General features: G+C 41.9%; 1 protein-coding gene across 1 annotated transcript; it reads left to right on the forward strand.

Moving 5' to 3' along the window:
- Positions 1 to 353: 353 nt before the first annotated feature.
- LOC121643508 lies at positions 354 to 14,235 on the forward strand. The gene is made up of 6 exons (XM_041990956.1): positions 354 to 370; positions 1,203 to 1,399; positions 12,168 to 13,030; positions 13,295 to 13,450; positions 13,546 to 13,638; positions 13,905 to 14,235. Exons 1-6 carry the CDS (start codon positions 354 to 356, stop codon positions 14,229 to 14,231), a joined length of 1,653 nt encoding a protein of 550 aa, XP_041846890.1. The 3' UTR covers positions 14,232 to 14,235.
- The last annotated feature ends 1,260 nt before the right edge of the window (positions 14,236 to 15,495 follow it).

The following is a 15,495-nucleotide window of genomic DNA, read 5'->3' on the forward strand; positions in this document are numbered from 1 at the left end:
ATTCATAGCTCATTTTAACAGTAACACTTCATGTATATCTTTAAAAAAAAAGCTAAGTTTTAACATAGTCCATTTATTTACCAACTGCAAATGAGACACTTTATTCAGACAGAGGCAGAGAAGTAACTGTGTCTGCTGGGGAAAAGCCACAAATTTAGACTTTAAATCTGACCGGCTCCTCAAGATTTCTACCAGTATCTCTAACTCAGATACTACTTACACAAGGATATTGTATACTTGAGAATTACACAGATGCTTTTTCAGGCATACAATTCTGAATTCAGAAAGATAATTGGATAATCATTCAAGTTTATTGATCCAAAATGCTATTCAATTAATTATATAAAGGTAAAATGGGGAAATTACTCCGGTAAACAGGATTAATATATTAAGACTTCATACTTTTACTACCACTGTTTCAGAGAAAACTTTACATTACAGCTCGGTAATTATATGGTAATAGTATGGTAATGGTGTGGTAATTTTACTGTAATATATAAGAAATAACCTGGTAATACTCCATAATTACCAGTAGTATTAACCTGGTAATATCCTAGTAGTAACACTGGGAATAACAATATACAAAAACTGAAGTTAAAGGGTAATAGCCTGCCTATAACCTACAGCAATAGGAGGGAAACAAAATTAACAAGAAAGTGTAATTATTTGATAGTACTATGGTAATATTACCTGGTAGCTGCCTGGAAACGTCTACTAATATCAATACATACTTAAATAATGGAGTAATTATGGTGACATAATGTCATTAGTACCTCATTATTATTTGGACAGTTTCTATGTGATAACCACAAATTATCCATTGAATGGTTCCATTTTATTTCATCGTAACATTATTTCATTACATGACAGCAGACATCTCCATAGAAAACAATAACATGGAAATAGAATAATACACTGTGTGAAACGTTTGTAAGCTAAAAGCAGTTAGCCCATTAGCCCGCTTGTCATGTTTTGGTGTGTGTCTGAGTTTGCAGGTCAGGGTGAGCAGGTTACCATGGGGACTGAGGGCGGAGTCTGGAGCCACAATTACTACCACCTGCAGCTCATCAGCAGGCTCGTTACCTGACTCTACTCCCTGCTATTTAGGGGCAAGCAGGAGCTCCAGTCTTCGCCAGATTGTCACACTTTACTGCGTGGTAACCAGGCCATTCTCCAATTCTTGTGTTGTGTCTTGTTCTCAGTACGACTCACTTTGATATCTGTGTTCCTCAGCCCATGATCTCGATCCCTCGGTTAACCACAGCACCCAGGATCCTAGCAAGTTGCTTGCCAAGCCAACTGCCAGCCTGCTCGCCCTGCCTGCAACCGAACACTCTCACCACCTCCGGAAACCAACTCCTGACAGCTCCCTCCATCTCTCGCCCCTCGCTGGACTTCAGTAAGCCGCGGCCACAACGGACACCATCAGGCTCTTTGTCAGACCCACACTAACCCTCTGTCCCTTCACAGAAGGATCTACCGGACCTGGACCTTTCCTCGCACATTCATTGTAATAAATAACATTTGCATCTCTTACCTCGTCTCTCCGAGTGTCTCTGCATTTGGGTCCAGTTCCTGGTACTACGGTCTCCGACCGTGTCACCGCTAGCTTTGTGTGTGTGAGTTTGTGTGCGATTATGTGTGTGTGAACTATTATGAGGTGTGCCTTCTTTTTTTATGTTTGAAGGCTTTTAAATTTTGTTTTCAATATACATAATTTGTTTCTGTTATCTACAGCATTTTGTGTTGCTCTGTGCATGAAAAGTGCTCTATAAATCAAATTTGATTTATTTGATTTGATGAAATGTCCCTTGTGTTGTTTTCGGTGGGGCATGAAGAATGTCGGGTCCAGCAGCTGTACCATGAGGTGGTCTTCATCCACTGAGGTGTGTTCTCATTGTCCCCTCACCAGCTCAACGCCCAGATGATCCACCTGACTGCTTAAAGAGGTTGTGAGAGACAAACTTTTCCACATACTTTGTTTACATTCAGATCATAACTGCTTATGCAACGGCCCTTTCAGTGACAAATTAAATGTTTGGTAGAGTTTGAAATCACAGATTTCATTTCTTTTAAATTTGTGTTTGAGAAGGATCTAAACTTTATTTTACTTTCCTAACATCTCTTTCAATTATTTTAATTATTTTTACTATTGATTTGCATTTTATGCTGGAGTGAATGATAATCAGGTTCATAACAATGTAACATTCATTCATTCATTTTCCTAACCGCTTAGTGCATTTCTGGGTCGTGGGGAAGCTGGAGTCTATCCCAGCAATTAGCAGGTGAGAGGCAGGTAGACCTGGACAGGTAGACCTGGACAGGTCTCCAGTCTATCGCAGGGCCAACACAGAGAGACAGACACAGAGACCAACAATCTTTCGTGTTCACTCCTAGGGAGAATTTAGAGTAATCAGTTAACCTACACTGAAAAAAGTAAGTCTAAGATTATGTAGTTGTGACACAATAAAGCCTGTGATTATAACAATACAAAACAATGTTGGTCCCTTGACATGAACATATCAAGTTGTGAATTAGTTTACATTGGTTCAAAAAACAAGTCATTTTGATTTTTGTCCTGAACAAGATGTATGTCAGTGGCTCAACAAATTTTCTTATGCAGACCTACTCAACAAAGAATTTGCTTGTTGTATTTACTTCACTGCGCCCGTGTGGTGCATTCTGGGTATTTCGCGCCAACCGTTAAGGCAGCGGTCCGAGAGAGCGGGGAGGTAAGAATTACTTATTTTTAATGATATAGGTGGTTGAGTACTACAGTTTTTTAGGTTTTTATATTGTTTTATAAATGCATAATTAAGATAACCGAGGCTCCTGATGTGATTTGTATAGAAAGTGGCTTCACAAGACTTCCTGCTAACATCACTGGAAAGTAATGTTAGCAAATTTTATTTTTTTTTAAATTTTACTGACTTCAAATATAATTCTAAGCTGTCTTTTACAAGTGTCTTAAAGTAGGCAGGGAGGTGTTTTGTTTCCTCTCAACATTAATCGTATGACGCCCGGTCGGCAGAATATACCTGTGCAGTGTTAGCCGTGTGGCTGTAGGCTGTCAACCTGCTAGCCACTGAACCACAGTAGCGGGCAGAGCGAGTCCAGCCACAGGTGGGTGGCTATTAAGACTCGGGGCTCTCAACTCTCTCACATTGGGCGAGAGGCACACGCATTTCGACCTCGTTCACACGCCGCATGTAGCATTTCTCATTTTGAGAAATCACAGAACAATGCTGCTCCCCAATTGTACTACAGGTCCCATCATGCACTGCGGCGGGTCTGTAGCGCGAGTATCCGCAGCTCTTCAGCTTGAAACAGAACAACAGCGCTGAATCTGCACAGTGGGACGCTCACATTGACTTGAATTGTAGCGAAGTGAAGCCACAGCCTTCCTTCTGCATGGGACCAAGAGATTTTACCGTCATTGGTAAAGATACAGGAGGAAAATGATGCAGGTGAGCCAAGTCATACACCAGGAATTATTGTGTGACAAAGCCGTTGAAATAGATCATGCAATGAACACGAGCTGTTCACTTTTAGGAGTTAAATGTTCACTCAGTTGATCTTCTGGAGTTAACCTTTAGAGGTCTATTAGATTACACATTTTCAACTTAATAACTATAGCACACAGAACTAACTTCATTAAAGTGGAAACAAGATAAACTCTCTGAGTTTTTGTTCGACTTTGATGGACCGAGTGAAACAATGTAAAGCTGCAGATAAAGCCAGAATGTACCTAATTCAACCAATTTGGCCTGCTTCCTGCATTTGGCCCTCCTGCCCTGTTTTAGAAAGCTTTACAGAGCAAAACCCATGAACTGTAATACAAATGCAACGTCTCATAAAACTAGTTAAACAATCATGATTTAAAACTTTTTAAAAATCAGCTTTTATATGTTTCATTTTTTTAATATTGATATTCACACCTATATTTAAACAACTGCTGCATTATGTGTATTGTTGTTAAAAAACAGATCAAAGTATCACCTCAACGTACAGTACTTTCATTTCATCATTGAAGTTTTAATGTATAAATGCAATTCACAGTGCTTAAAAATTTACTGAAGACACTAAAGTCAAGTCAACCTGACACTATAAGCCTGTATTTGGTGTCTGGTGGACTTCCAGACTTTGTTGAGCTAAACCTCATCCTCATTGTGTGTGGCCAGCTTGCATTTGCTTCCAAGTGTCTTCATTCCTGGTATTGGGAGCACCTTCGTGCTTTTGAATTGGAATCCACCAGACAAGTGACAATCCTCAAGCAACAGGAATTAACAGACTTCTTCCCTCTTGCAGCATACACTTTTGAGCAGAGGCGATTCGTCACTTTGAAGCATCACATTCCCATTCAAGATTAGGTAATTAAATACACAGTATATTGACATGTTTTCAGTTATTCACGTATCATCAATTCAATGTCATGAGTATTTCAGATCATTTTCAGTTGAGTGACGGTCAGTAGTGAGGGGCTAAACGTATAAAGATTTAGTCTAAAAATGTGAAATAATAAAATAAAGTGGTGTTTAAGGAGGTGTTCTGATGGGTGAGTGGTCCCAGAGCACAACCCATATTGACTCTGGCCCTTGTGGAATTTATCACTGCTTTGACTTCTTTTTTTTTTTTTTTTTTTTTTTTAACCTGTCTTGTCCAGCATTGTTACAAACAGAATGATTGTCTGGCTGCCGTCTGGTGCTGGGCAATTTTACTCTATCAAGCAGGGATTTATACTACATGTATAAAGTCCCTCTTGATGACATGAGAAACTTTGTTAAATCAGACTCTTAATGCTGGACTCGACCGGAGGGGACAGAGAGAGAGAGAGAGAGAAGAAAGTAGAGAGAAGAGGGAGGGGAGAGAGAGGGACAGAAAGGGTGTGGGGAGTGCGGGTGGGGACTTGAAACATCATACAGAAGACCATGTAATCCATACTACTTACAACATATATAGCTAAGATCATCCTAGCCAGTAGATCATTACACAACTAGTTGATAATAGTAACAATAATAATAATAAGAGTAAGAGTAATAATAATAATAAGAACAGAAATAATAAAAAAAAAGAAAAAAAAATATGATAATAGATATAGGTGAAACTGCTGTATTCAAGAACACGCGCAGAGAAACCTGTGTGGATGTGTTGGAGAACTCGGCCACACGGCGACGCAAAGACTGTGTGGAGACGTTCAGGAAGGAGTGACCATGCAGAGTGATCATGCAGATGCCACCTCACTTGAACAGAGGCCAGAGTCAGGCCAGCGGTCCCGAGACCCAGGCCACCAGCCCCCCCGCAGGCAACAGATCCCGACCGGTCCACAGAGACGACCACTCGCCCGCCCAGGAAGGCAGCAGCAGGAGACCCCAGCAGGAGCCGCCCCGCGGACACAGGGCACCGGCCCCGGCGGGCCGAGGCCAGCAGTCCCCGACCCCCCCGGGCACCGGCCGCCCGGGACAGACGGGGCAGAGGGCCCGGGCCCAGGAGCGCAGGGACACCCCCCTCCCCCACAGGCCGAGGGCCAGCACGCCACCCGGGGGGACCCGGCCCGCCCAGACGGCCACCACCAGAGGCCAGCCCCACACCCCAGCGCCCAGCCGCACACCCCGAGAACCAGTCCTGCCCCCCCCCAGACCAACACACACACACACAAACACACACACTCTCCTTCCACTCCTCCATTCATCCTCCCACGCATACACCATTCAACCCTCACATACTCTGTCCTCCCACACACACACACCATCCTTCCACCATCCATCCTTCCACACACACACCATCCTTCCTCCCACACACTCACCATCCTTCCACCATACACTCTCCCACACCTACCCCATCCTCCCACACACACATCATCCCTCCACCACTCATCCTCCCACACATACACCATCCTCCCTCTCATACACCATTCATCCACCTTCACACCTCCCACACACACACACACACACCATCCTTCCACTACCCATCCTCCCACACATACATCATTCTCCTACACATACACCGTCCTCCCTCTCCTACACAAAACATCCACCTTCACGTACCCCATCCTCCCACACACACACACCACCCCTCCATCACCCACTCTCCCAAACATACACCACTCCCCCACACACACACCATCCTCCCTCCCATACACCATCCATCCTCCCGCACACACACCATCCTTCCACCATCCATCCTCCCACACACTCCCCCATCCCTGCACCATACATTCTCCCATACATACCCCATCCTCCCACACATACATCATCCCTCTACCATTCATCCTCCCACACCCACACCACCCCCCCTCCCACACACCACGCATCCACCTCCACACACCCCACCCTCCCACACACCATCCCTCCACCACCCATCCCCCCACACCCACACCCCTCTCCCACCCACACACCACCCCCCCCCCCAACACACACACACACAAACACCATCCCCCCACCACCATCCTCCCGCCACCCCACGCCGCGGGGGGACAGCCCCAGCCAGGAGGCGAGGAGACACGAGCCAGGCCCGACCGGCCACCCGGCCAGGGGCCGACGGACACCGACCCAGGAACCCCGGCAGCCACCCCACACCGCCACGAGGCAGCCCCACCCCGGGGCCCACCCAATGCCGCCCGCCCAGACCGGAACCCCCAGCCGACCCAGCAGCGGAGCAGCCGAGATCCCCACCCAGGAGACAACCGGAGACCCGAAGCCACCAGTGACCCCCCACCCATATCCACTCCCATCCCAGCGAAGCCGCAATCCTCCACCTACATTAGGTGATGTAGCCAGTCACAGGGGACCAGAGGGAATGAAAGTCATCTGATTGGTTCCTGGAGGAGGCAGACATTGTCTCAATGCTGATGTGATCTAACAGGAGATTTCTAAACTGCTGGATAGACAAATTATTCTTATCTTTCCAGTTCACAAGAATAGTTTTCTTTGCGATGCATAAGACTGCGAGGACCAAGTTTATGGAGTGTATTCCTATGTTAGTGTCACCCAGGTCGCCCAGTAGGCAAAGTGTGGGGTTTGCAGAAAAACTGGTTTTAAACCATTTTGAGAGATCTTCACACACCTTAATCCAGAACCTTTGGACAGGTGTGCAGGACCACAGCGCATGGATGTAGCTATCAGAAGTGTTCTCAGAGCAGTGCTGGCAGATATCTGATGGTGAAAGGCCCATCCTGAACATCCTGTGTCCTGTATAATGAGTTCTATGGAGAATTTTGAATTGTATTAGTTGTATATTTGAATTCTGAGTCATTTTAAACGTGTTTAAACATATTTGTGACCATCTTTTCTGATCAAAGTTATTAGATAAATCATCTTCCCATTTTGAAGTTGGGAGAGATATCCTGTCTTCTAGCTTTGCAAGTAATCTATATATTTTTGATAATAATTTTGGAGTATTAAGATTCAAGAATTCTGCTATTCTGACAGGAAGCTGCAAGTCTAACTGTACAGGGGTATACTTCTTACATATAATTGATTTTAGTTGGTGGTACTCTAAGAATTTATTGCTGTTGATTCCATACTGTGAGACAATTGTGTTGAAAGATACAAAGTTTCCATTTTCTATTATCTGTCCTAACTGTTGTATTGCTTTAGTCTTCCATTGAGTGAAGTTTATCATCTTTTTGTTCTGCAGGATGTCAGGGTTGTTCCAGATGGGTGTAAGTCTACATGGAAAGAGGGAAGATCTGGTTATCTTACATAATTCCCACCAAGCCATTAAGGAAAAACGGATGTTAAGGCTTTTAAAGCACTTATATGGTTTAATGGTTGAGCTGATGAACGGCAGGTCAGAGATGACTAAGTCCTCACACAAAGCCTGCTCCCCATCTAGCCACGGCTCATCCAGATAACTGGGTTTGAGCCACTTTGAGATGTACTGCAGCCTGTTAGCTATAAAGTAGTGATTAAAGTTTGGTAGGTCCAGTCCTCCTCTATCTTTAGTCTGCTGTAAGGTTTTAAGACTGATACGTGACGGCTTGTTTTTCCAAAGAAACTTAGATATGAAAGAGTCCAGAGATTTAAACCAACTGGTGGAGGGTTTAGTGGGTATCATTGAAAATAAATAATTAACTTTAGGTAGAATCATCATCTTAATGGTGGCAACTCTCCCCATTAGTGAGATGGGTAAGCGCCTCCACCGTAAGAGATCATCTTCTATTGTTTTTAGTAGCTGAACATAGTTTAATTTTGTTAAATCTGATAATCTGGGGGAAATATTTATACCTAAATATCTAATGTTTCCTGTCTGTATTTTGATATTAGGGATGTTTTGTAGGTCACAGTTGATGGACATGGCTGTAGTTTTAGACCAGTTAATAGAATAATCAGATATTGATGAGAACTTATTAATAAGTGTGATTGTCTCAGAGAGTGATGTTTGTGAGTTCTGAAGGAAGAGTAATACATCATCTGCATAAAGACTTATTTTATGTTCTATATTTTTGCCCTGGATTCCTTTAATTTCTATATTTTGTCTAATAGCAGCTGCTAACGGCTCTATGAAAATGGCAAAAAGTGAGGGGGAGAGTGGACAGCCCTGTCTGGTGCCTCTCTGTAAGCAGAAGCTTGGAGAAGTTTGATCGTTGGTTTTCACACATGCATTTGGGTTATTATATAATATTTTAATCCACTCTATGAAAGCAGGTCCAAACCCAAATTTGTCTAGTGTTGCAAATAGAAACTTCCAGTTTACCCTGTCGAAGGCTTTTTCTGCATCTAGAGAAATGATTGTGGATTCTAGATTATGTAAAGTAGAGTAATCTATGAGGTTAATTAGCCTACGCGTGTTACTAGATGAATGTCGACCTTTTATAAAACCTGTCTGGTCCGGATGTATTATAAGAGGGGTTATTTTTTCTATCCTTCTGGCAAGAGCTTTACTAATTATTTTCAGGTCTACATTTATTAAAGATATGGGACGGTAACTGGATGGAAGTGTGGGGTCTTTGCCTGGTTTTAGCAATAGTGTTATATTAGCTAAGTTCATATTTTGCGGTCTTTTTTGTTTTTCCTGTATTTCTAACAACATATTATAAAATGTAGGAGCTAGCGTTGTCCAGAATTCCTTGTAAAATTCTGCTGAGTAACCATCTGGACCCGGGGCTTTATTGTTGGGCATATGTTGGAGAGCTTCGTGGAGTTCATCTACAGTAATAGGTGCATCTAAATTCATTTTATTTTCATTTTTTAGTTTTGGTAGATTAATGTTGTTTAAAAATTGTTCAATATGTTCATCTGTTGGATTAATCTGTGATTCATATAATGTTTTATAGAAGCTTCTAAACGTGTCATTTATCTTGTCTGGGTCATGGCTGATGTTTCCGTCTTGATCTTTAACAGAGGAGATTGTTGTTTTCTCCTTGTTTGTTTTTAGTTGATTTGCTAAAAACTTTCCAGATTTGTCACTATGTTCAAAGTTCTCCAAGCGAAGTCTTTGCACTAAAAACTGTGTTTTTTTATCTATAATTTCTTTAAGCTGCAATTTAGTTTTCCTTATATTATTCATTGTGTGCTCTTCGGGGGAAATGCGGTAAGCCTCCTCCAATGATTTAATCCTGAGTTCTAATTCTAAAACTCTTGCTGTTTCCTTCTTCTTCTTATGTGAGGAGAAGGAAATTATTTTCCCTCGCATGACTGCTTTTCCTGCTTCCCAAAGGAGACACGCTGAAGTTTCAGGCATGTCATTTTTTTCTATATAAATTGACCATTCTTTTTTAAAATAATCAATAAACTCAGGATCTTTCAATAAAGAGGTGTTAAATCTCCAGCTTTTACCAATCGGTTTATTATTTTTGTTTCTCAGACTGAATGAAACTGGTGCGTGATCGCTGATGCTGATTGGATGTATCTGAGTCTCTGAAATGTCGCCCATTAGTGAGTTACTATTTAAAATATAATCTATTCTAGAGAAGGAGTGGTGAACTGAAGAGAAGAAGGTGTATTCTCTTAGTTTAGGATGGCGAGAGCGCCAAGCATCGCAAAGACCAAAATCCTTCATGTACTGTTTGATAGTTTCTGACGACTGCCAGACTCGATGACTACCTGATGTGCTGCAGTGATCTTGTTCAGTCAAGACTACATTAAAATCACCAGCTAGCACTATTCTGTTATCTGAATAATTCTGGAGTGTAGCAAACAGGGAGTGGAAGAAGGAGGGATCATCTGCATTGGGGATGTACACATTGGTAATACATAATTTGATATTACAAATAGATAATAAAGTTATCAGAAATCTGCCTTCCGGATCCACTACTGTGCTATCTACGTCAAAATTTAGTCTCTTATTAATAAGAGTAGCTACTCCTCTCTGCCTAGAATTGTAACAAGCTGAGTAAACATGAGGAAACTGAGCTGTTTTAAGAAGATCTATGGTTGAGTTTGTTAAATGAGTCTCTTGTAGTAAGACAATGTCAGCCTGCAGCTCCTGTAATTTATTAAAGATCTTCAACCTCTTCTCCCTGGAACCGGCTCCATGTACATTCCAACAGACGATTTTTAACATGGTTATTGTGAACGGTTGAATGCTTCATGCGTGTTACTGACGCGTGTGTCTTTGTGCACCCCTCTTGCGTGTTCGCGCGTGTTTGCATGCAGCCTGATTGCGCGCGTTTGTCCGTATGTTAAATGTCCGTATATGTAGTCTACCTTAATGCGTGTTCTCTCATACAGTAAACGCGAGTGTTTATATGTATCATGTATGGTGCGGCTGTGCGTCCTGACGGTGTTGCGTGCGCTGCTGATATTACGAGCTGGATTACAATTAACAGTGAAGACGTGAAATAGAAAGATAGTGAAAAGTGAAAAGTGAGAAGAGTGGTAAAACAGAAAAAAATACATCGATCTAGGTGTAGAGGCTGTGGTGAGACGAGCAGTGTGTTCTACTGTCAGTGATCTATAATGGCGAGTTAAGAGTGATCATTTGGAGAGATTGACTTACAGCACCTGGGATCAGAAGAGCCACGGAGTGATGTCCGGGTCGCGGTACAGTTGTCCATTAATAAACAGTTTATCCACCGCGATGACAGCGCGAGCGCCGTTGGCAATCGATTTCCTCCTGATGGGAAACAGGACTCTCCGTCGGTCCAGGATCTCTCTCGGATATTGGTCGTTTACTCCGAAGTTGGTCCCCTTCAGTTCGCGGCCCTGGTTCTTCACCTGCTCCTTCTGTTTGAAGCTGACGAACTTCGCTACTATGGGTCTTGGTCTGCTGGACCCGGGTTTCCTCCCGCCGAGCCGATGGACTCTGTGAAAGGAGATGTTTTTCACCGTTTCCTCCGGAAGCTTCAGGTGGGTTTTGATGAAGTTTTTCACCGTGATCTCGGGGTCCTCCTCCGTCTGCTCTGGAATCCCTGCAAATACCAGGTTCTCTCTCATGCTCCGCGCCTGCAGATCGATCACCGTTTCCTTAATCTTCTTATTTTCATCTGAGAGACGGGTCAAGCCCTCGGTGAGGGATTTTACCGTCTCTCTGAGACTGGCATTTTCTGCAGCCAGACTTTCCACCTGCTTCTGGCTGAATTCTAATGATTCACGTAGCGCCTGGAACTCCTTGTGGAGAATTTCTACCAGACTCAAACGCGCATCAAAACTACTGACTTTCTTATCTATGGAGATCAGAACATCTGTTGAGTCGTTCCCCGTTGGTGAAATAGCTCCAGGTGAATCCTCATTTCGCTGTCTCTTGGACTTGGATGAGGTGGAGGGGGTGGAGGTGTAGCTTGGTTTCCCCATGACGATTCTGTCGTAACAATGATCTATAAAATCTGTCAGGCTGGCCAAATCCTCCCCGCTGTGCTCCAGAGTGTACCTTTTAAAGACACTATAGTCCTACTTTAAAGAATATTTTGATTAAGTTGGCACAAAATACAATCGAATGAAAGTAGAAATGTTTGGGCGCGCCTAGTTTGAATCTGCCGTCTCCCCCGGAACTACGTCACCTACAGCATTAGCGTCACTTACCTGCCACCAGCGACACTTACCTTAGCTGCTTTGACTTCTGACCACGACCAACCTATACTGCCTTTATGTTCCTCCATTCTCTGCCGGATCATAACACAAGGGTTAAGATAAGAGCTTTTAGTCTTTGTTGTAGGTTGTGATTTTATTGTTTGTATGCCTGATTTCAACAGAATGATGGTCAATTTTTTACTCTTCTTGAAATTAAAGAAGTAAAGGACAAAGACACTATCAAGGTGGTTCTTACTGCACCAGTGATCACACTGACGCTTGAAGATTCTTTGAATGCTAAAGGACTACAGGAGAGCTTTGATAGTAGTTGCCCTGAGTCAGAAGATGTCCGTTCCAGTTCCTCCCATCCATCCAGTGATACCATACTTCTGTCTTCTCCGGAGACCATAATTCAGTCTTCTCCAGAGAGAACCTCTTCTCTTCGTTCTTCACCTTGGCCAGCTCAGTTTGACATACCTACCTTCTCCTTTGACACAGAGCTCATTCTACAAGCTGCAAATGAAGCTTACAGAAAGGACGGAACCTTGCTCAGCAATCCATCAGTAAAACCCAACATTCTAGACAAACTTGCAGACAGCATCTTTGTCTACACTGCTTATCCTTCACGAGCACAAAGGGAGAAGGTTGCTGAGGCTCTGGTCATGAAACACCCCTGTTTAAGGGACCCAGTGTCATCAAATGGAATATATGGATGGCAGAACAGCCTGAAATACAAGGTTGGCAATTTCAGAGCAAAGGTGAAGCACCTTGGATTACCAGAACTAAATGTAAACTGTCGGAATAGAATATCAACTGCAGATGAACCTCCAAGTAAAAGCTTGAAAAGAGCTAAGAAGTCAGAGGTAAACTATCTCCCACCTCATCCTAAAAGCGAAACTGAAGAAACTCTTGAAAAGGAGAGAGTAGAGCTTCTCTATGAGTACAAGAGGAAGGACAACAACAAAATCATCAATGAGAAGATGGCGAAAACCTTTTCTCTCCGTCGAAATGATGTAATCCTCAATAAACCAGCTGTGATTAGCTTCAAAGCTCGATGGCCTGCCCTGTTTGAGGCTTCACAGGTATGTTGTACATTTTATTCGTCTTCTCCAATAGAGGCATTTAAGTAGAAGTATATCCCAGCCCTAAGGTGGTTTAACCTGGCACTTTGGTCTGTTTTGGGTACATACAATTTGAACACAAACTGAAGCAGAGAAAGGTGTGAACTAATCGAGAAGTCTCCAGACTTTCCTGGTGTGAATGCACCCTTGGTGTTCTGTTTTTGTTACTCTGTCTCTATAATTTTCATGATGTTTCTCCATCGCTTGTCTGACTGTTTTTTGTAGATTGAGGAGGAATTCCGGAGGATCACACTGAAGCCACTACAGTCCACATTCCTGGGGAAGTTGGACCAATATACGCCCAGACTACTGAGCCTCTACAGAAGGAAGGGAGGCGCTGTTGGGAAGAAACTTGATGAGACCCTTGACATGTTAAATGAGGCATGTACTTTTTACACAACAGTTAAATAATTATATGTATTAGCTTTCTGACATCTTTACTTAGCATGATCTCGTTTTTTTTTACATTTTAATAGGACAACAGTATTGAGTGCAGAAGAGAGGCTGTGATCAGAGGTCTCAGTCTCTACCTTGGAGAAAAGACAGAAGAACTAATCAAGGACTACAAGGTAAAGAAAATGGAATAAAATCAGTTTTTAAATCAAATTGAATGGGACAATTTCGCCAGTAGGTCTTATATTGGCTTCAAATGGCCTTCAATTTCATTGAATTTAAATCTGTGATACCCATTGACAGTCTTATAAAGCTATAAAATTACCAAAGCAACCAAATCAAATTAGTCTGATCTTTCTCGAGGGGAGTAATAGAGCTCTACTGTATGAATCTTTCACATTAGAATACAAGAGGGTTTTATTCTTTCTGGAATATTTTACAGGTTTTTGATGATGACGATGCTGCGACTGTCCAAGAGGCCCTGACTACACACGTTCTCAACATCTTCGTGGTCAGCAAAGCCAGAGATGAAGATCACCCCAAGCAAGCTGGAATAGCCATTGAGGGAACAGAAGTCCTTTTTGGTATCCCTGATGTGGCACTCGCTTGTACCTACCTGATGGGCCTTATCTATGCCTTGGACCTAAGGTACCCTAACAAACTAAAATACACTTTTGAGGTTTTTCAAAAAATCTTCCTAGAGCTGGAGGATGTCAACCTAAAGGTGTCCTCCAAAGTCCATGATCTCAAGGTCAGTTTACATGCATAAAAACCATGAAGACAGAGGTTTTGAGTCAGCTCCCTCTTGTCTAAGATAAGTTGTTGGGTTTTACAATAAATGTTCTCAGGTTTTCCACCACACTTCCTTAGTTTACATTTCAATTCTTTGAAGCTTGTATATCCTTAAATTTGTTATATGGTATAAGTTCCATCATTCTTCTGCACTGAAAATGGCTAATATAATTCAGCTCAGCACAAGGAAATCATTTTGGCCAATAGAAATCATTATAAGCGACCTGAAGTACTTTTGAGGTAAATACTTGAGGAACTTTTGAGTTACTGCTACAGGAGGCCGATATACAACAGGAAAATTCTGTGAAGTTTCATATTTTGTATTTGTGAGGTGCTTGATTTTTTTTTTTTTTTTTTTTTTTTTTTGTTAAATCAATATATTGGGTAGATTTTTTTTTTTTAATTAGACTTTTCAGTCCTATATTTTCTTGTGTTATTTATTGGTCAGATTTTAAATGTAGCCATCATTAAAGTAGGATGAAATGAAAATGAAATGAAAAATACTTTATTAATCCCTTTGCAGGGAAATTCATGAATGGATGTTAAAACCTTTAAAGTCAGACTATTGATTGCAGGGATGAAGCTCAAATACTTCCTCAGGATAGACAGAATGTTTGTTTGGATGTTTGTTTTTTAGAATATGTTTGGAAGTTCTCTTAACATTAAAAAACCAGTAAGCAATAAGATGCTAAACCCATGATTTATGTTTTGGGTCATTGGTATTGTGTTATGGCGCACCTGCCACTTTCGTCTCAAGTGTTTCTATGTTGTCAGATGATGGAGTTTATGGTCTTATGTTCCTATCAAAGTGTTTTTGTCATATTGTGCGTTCCATGCCATAAAGTAAACTAAATTGTTACCACACACCTGGAACTATTGTTTAACAAGGAAAACAAGCATTTTTATGAAGTTGAATAGATGTTTGAATAATGTGGGCATTGTTGCAGAGTATACAGTATTAGAGCTGCAACTAAAAATGTCGTTCTTGCAATTAATTGTTTTTTATTGTGACAAAATTGTAAAATGTTTCCCAAAGCCAAAGATTCAACTCAAAATGTATTGTTTTAAAGATTAATTGATTAAAAATCCCTTTTAAAATCAGTGAATATAGTAATTAGCAACTTAGTAATAAAACCACTAATAGTTGCAGCTCTACACAGTACACTCAGTTATTGCCCATTGCAGTGGCATTACATGTATGACATGAGTTTTGCGAGAAAATAAAAATGTCAATTTTGGTG

This window comes from Melanotaenia boesemani, chromosome 7 (genome assembly GCF_017639745.1).
Source record: "Melanotaenia boesemani isolate fMelBoe1 chromosome 7, fMelBoe1.pri, whole genome shotgun sequence".
Lineage (NCBI taxonomy): Eukaryota > Metazoa > Chordata > Actinopteri > Atheriniformes > Melanotaeniidae > Melanotaenia > Melanotaenia boesemani.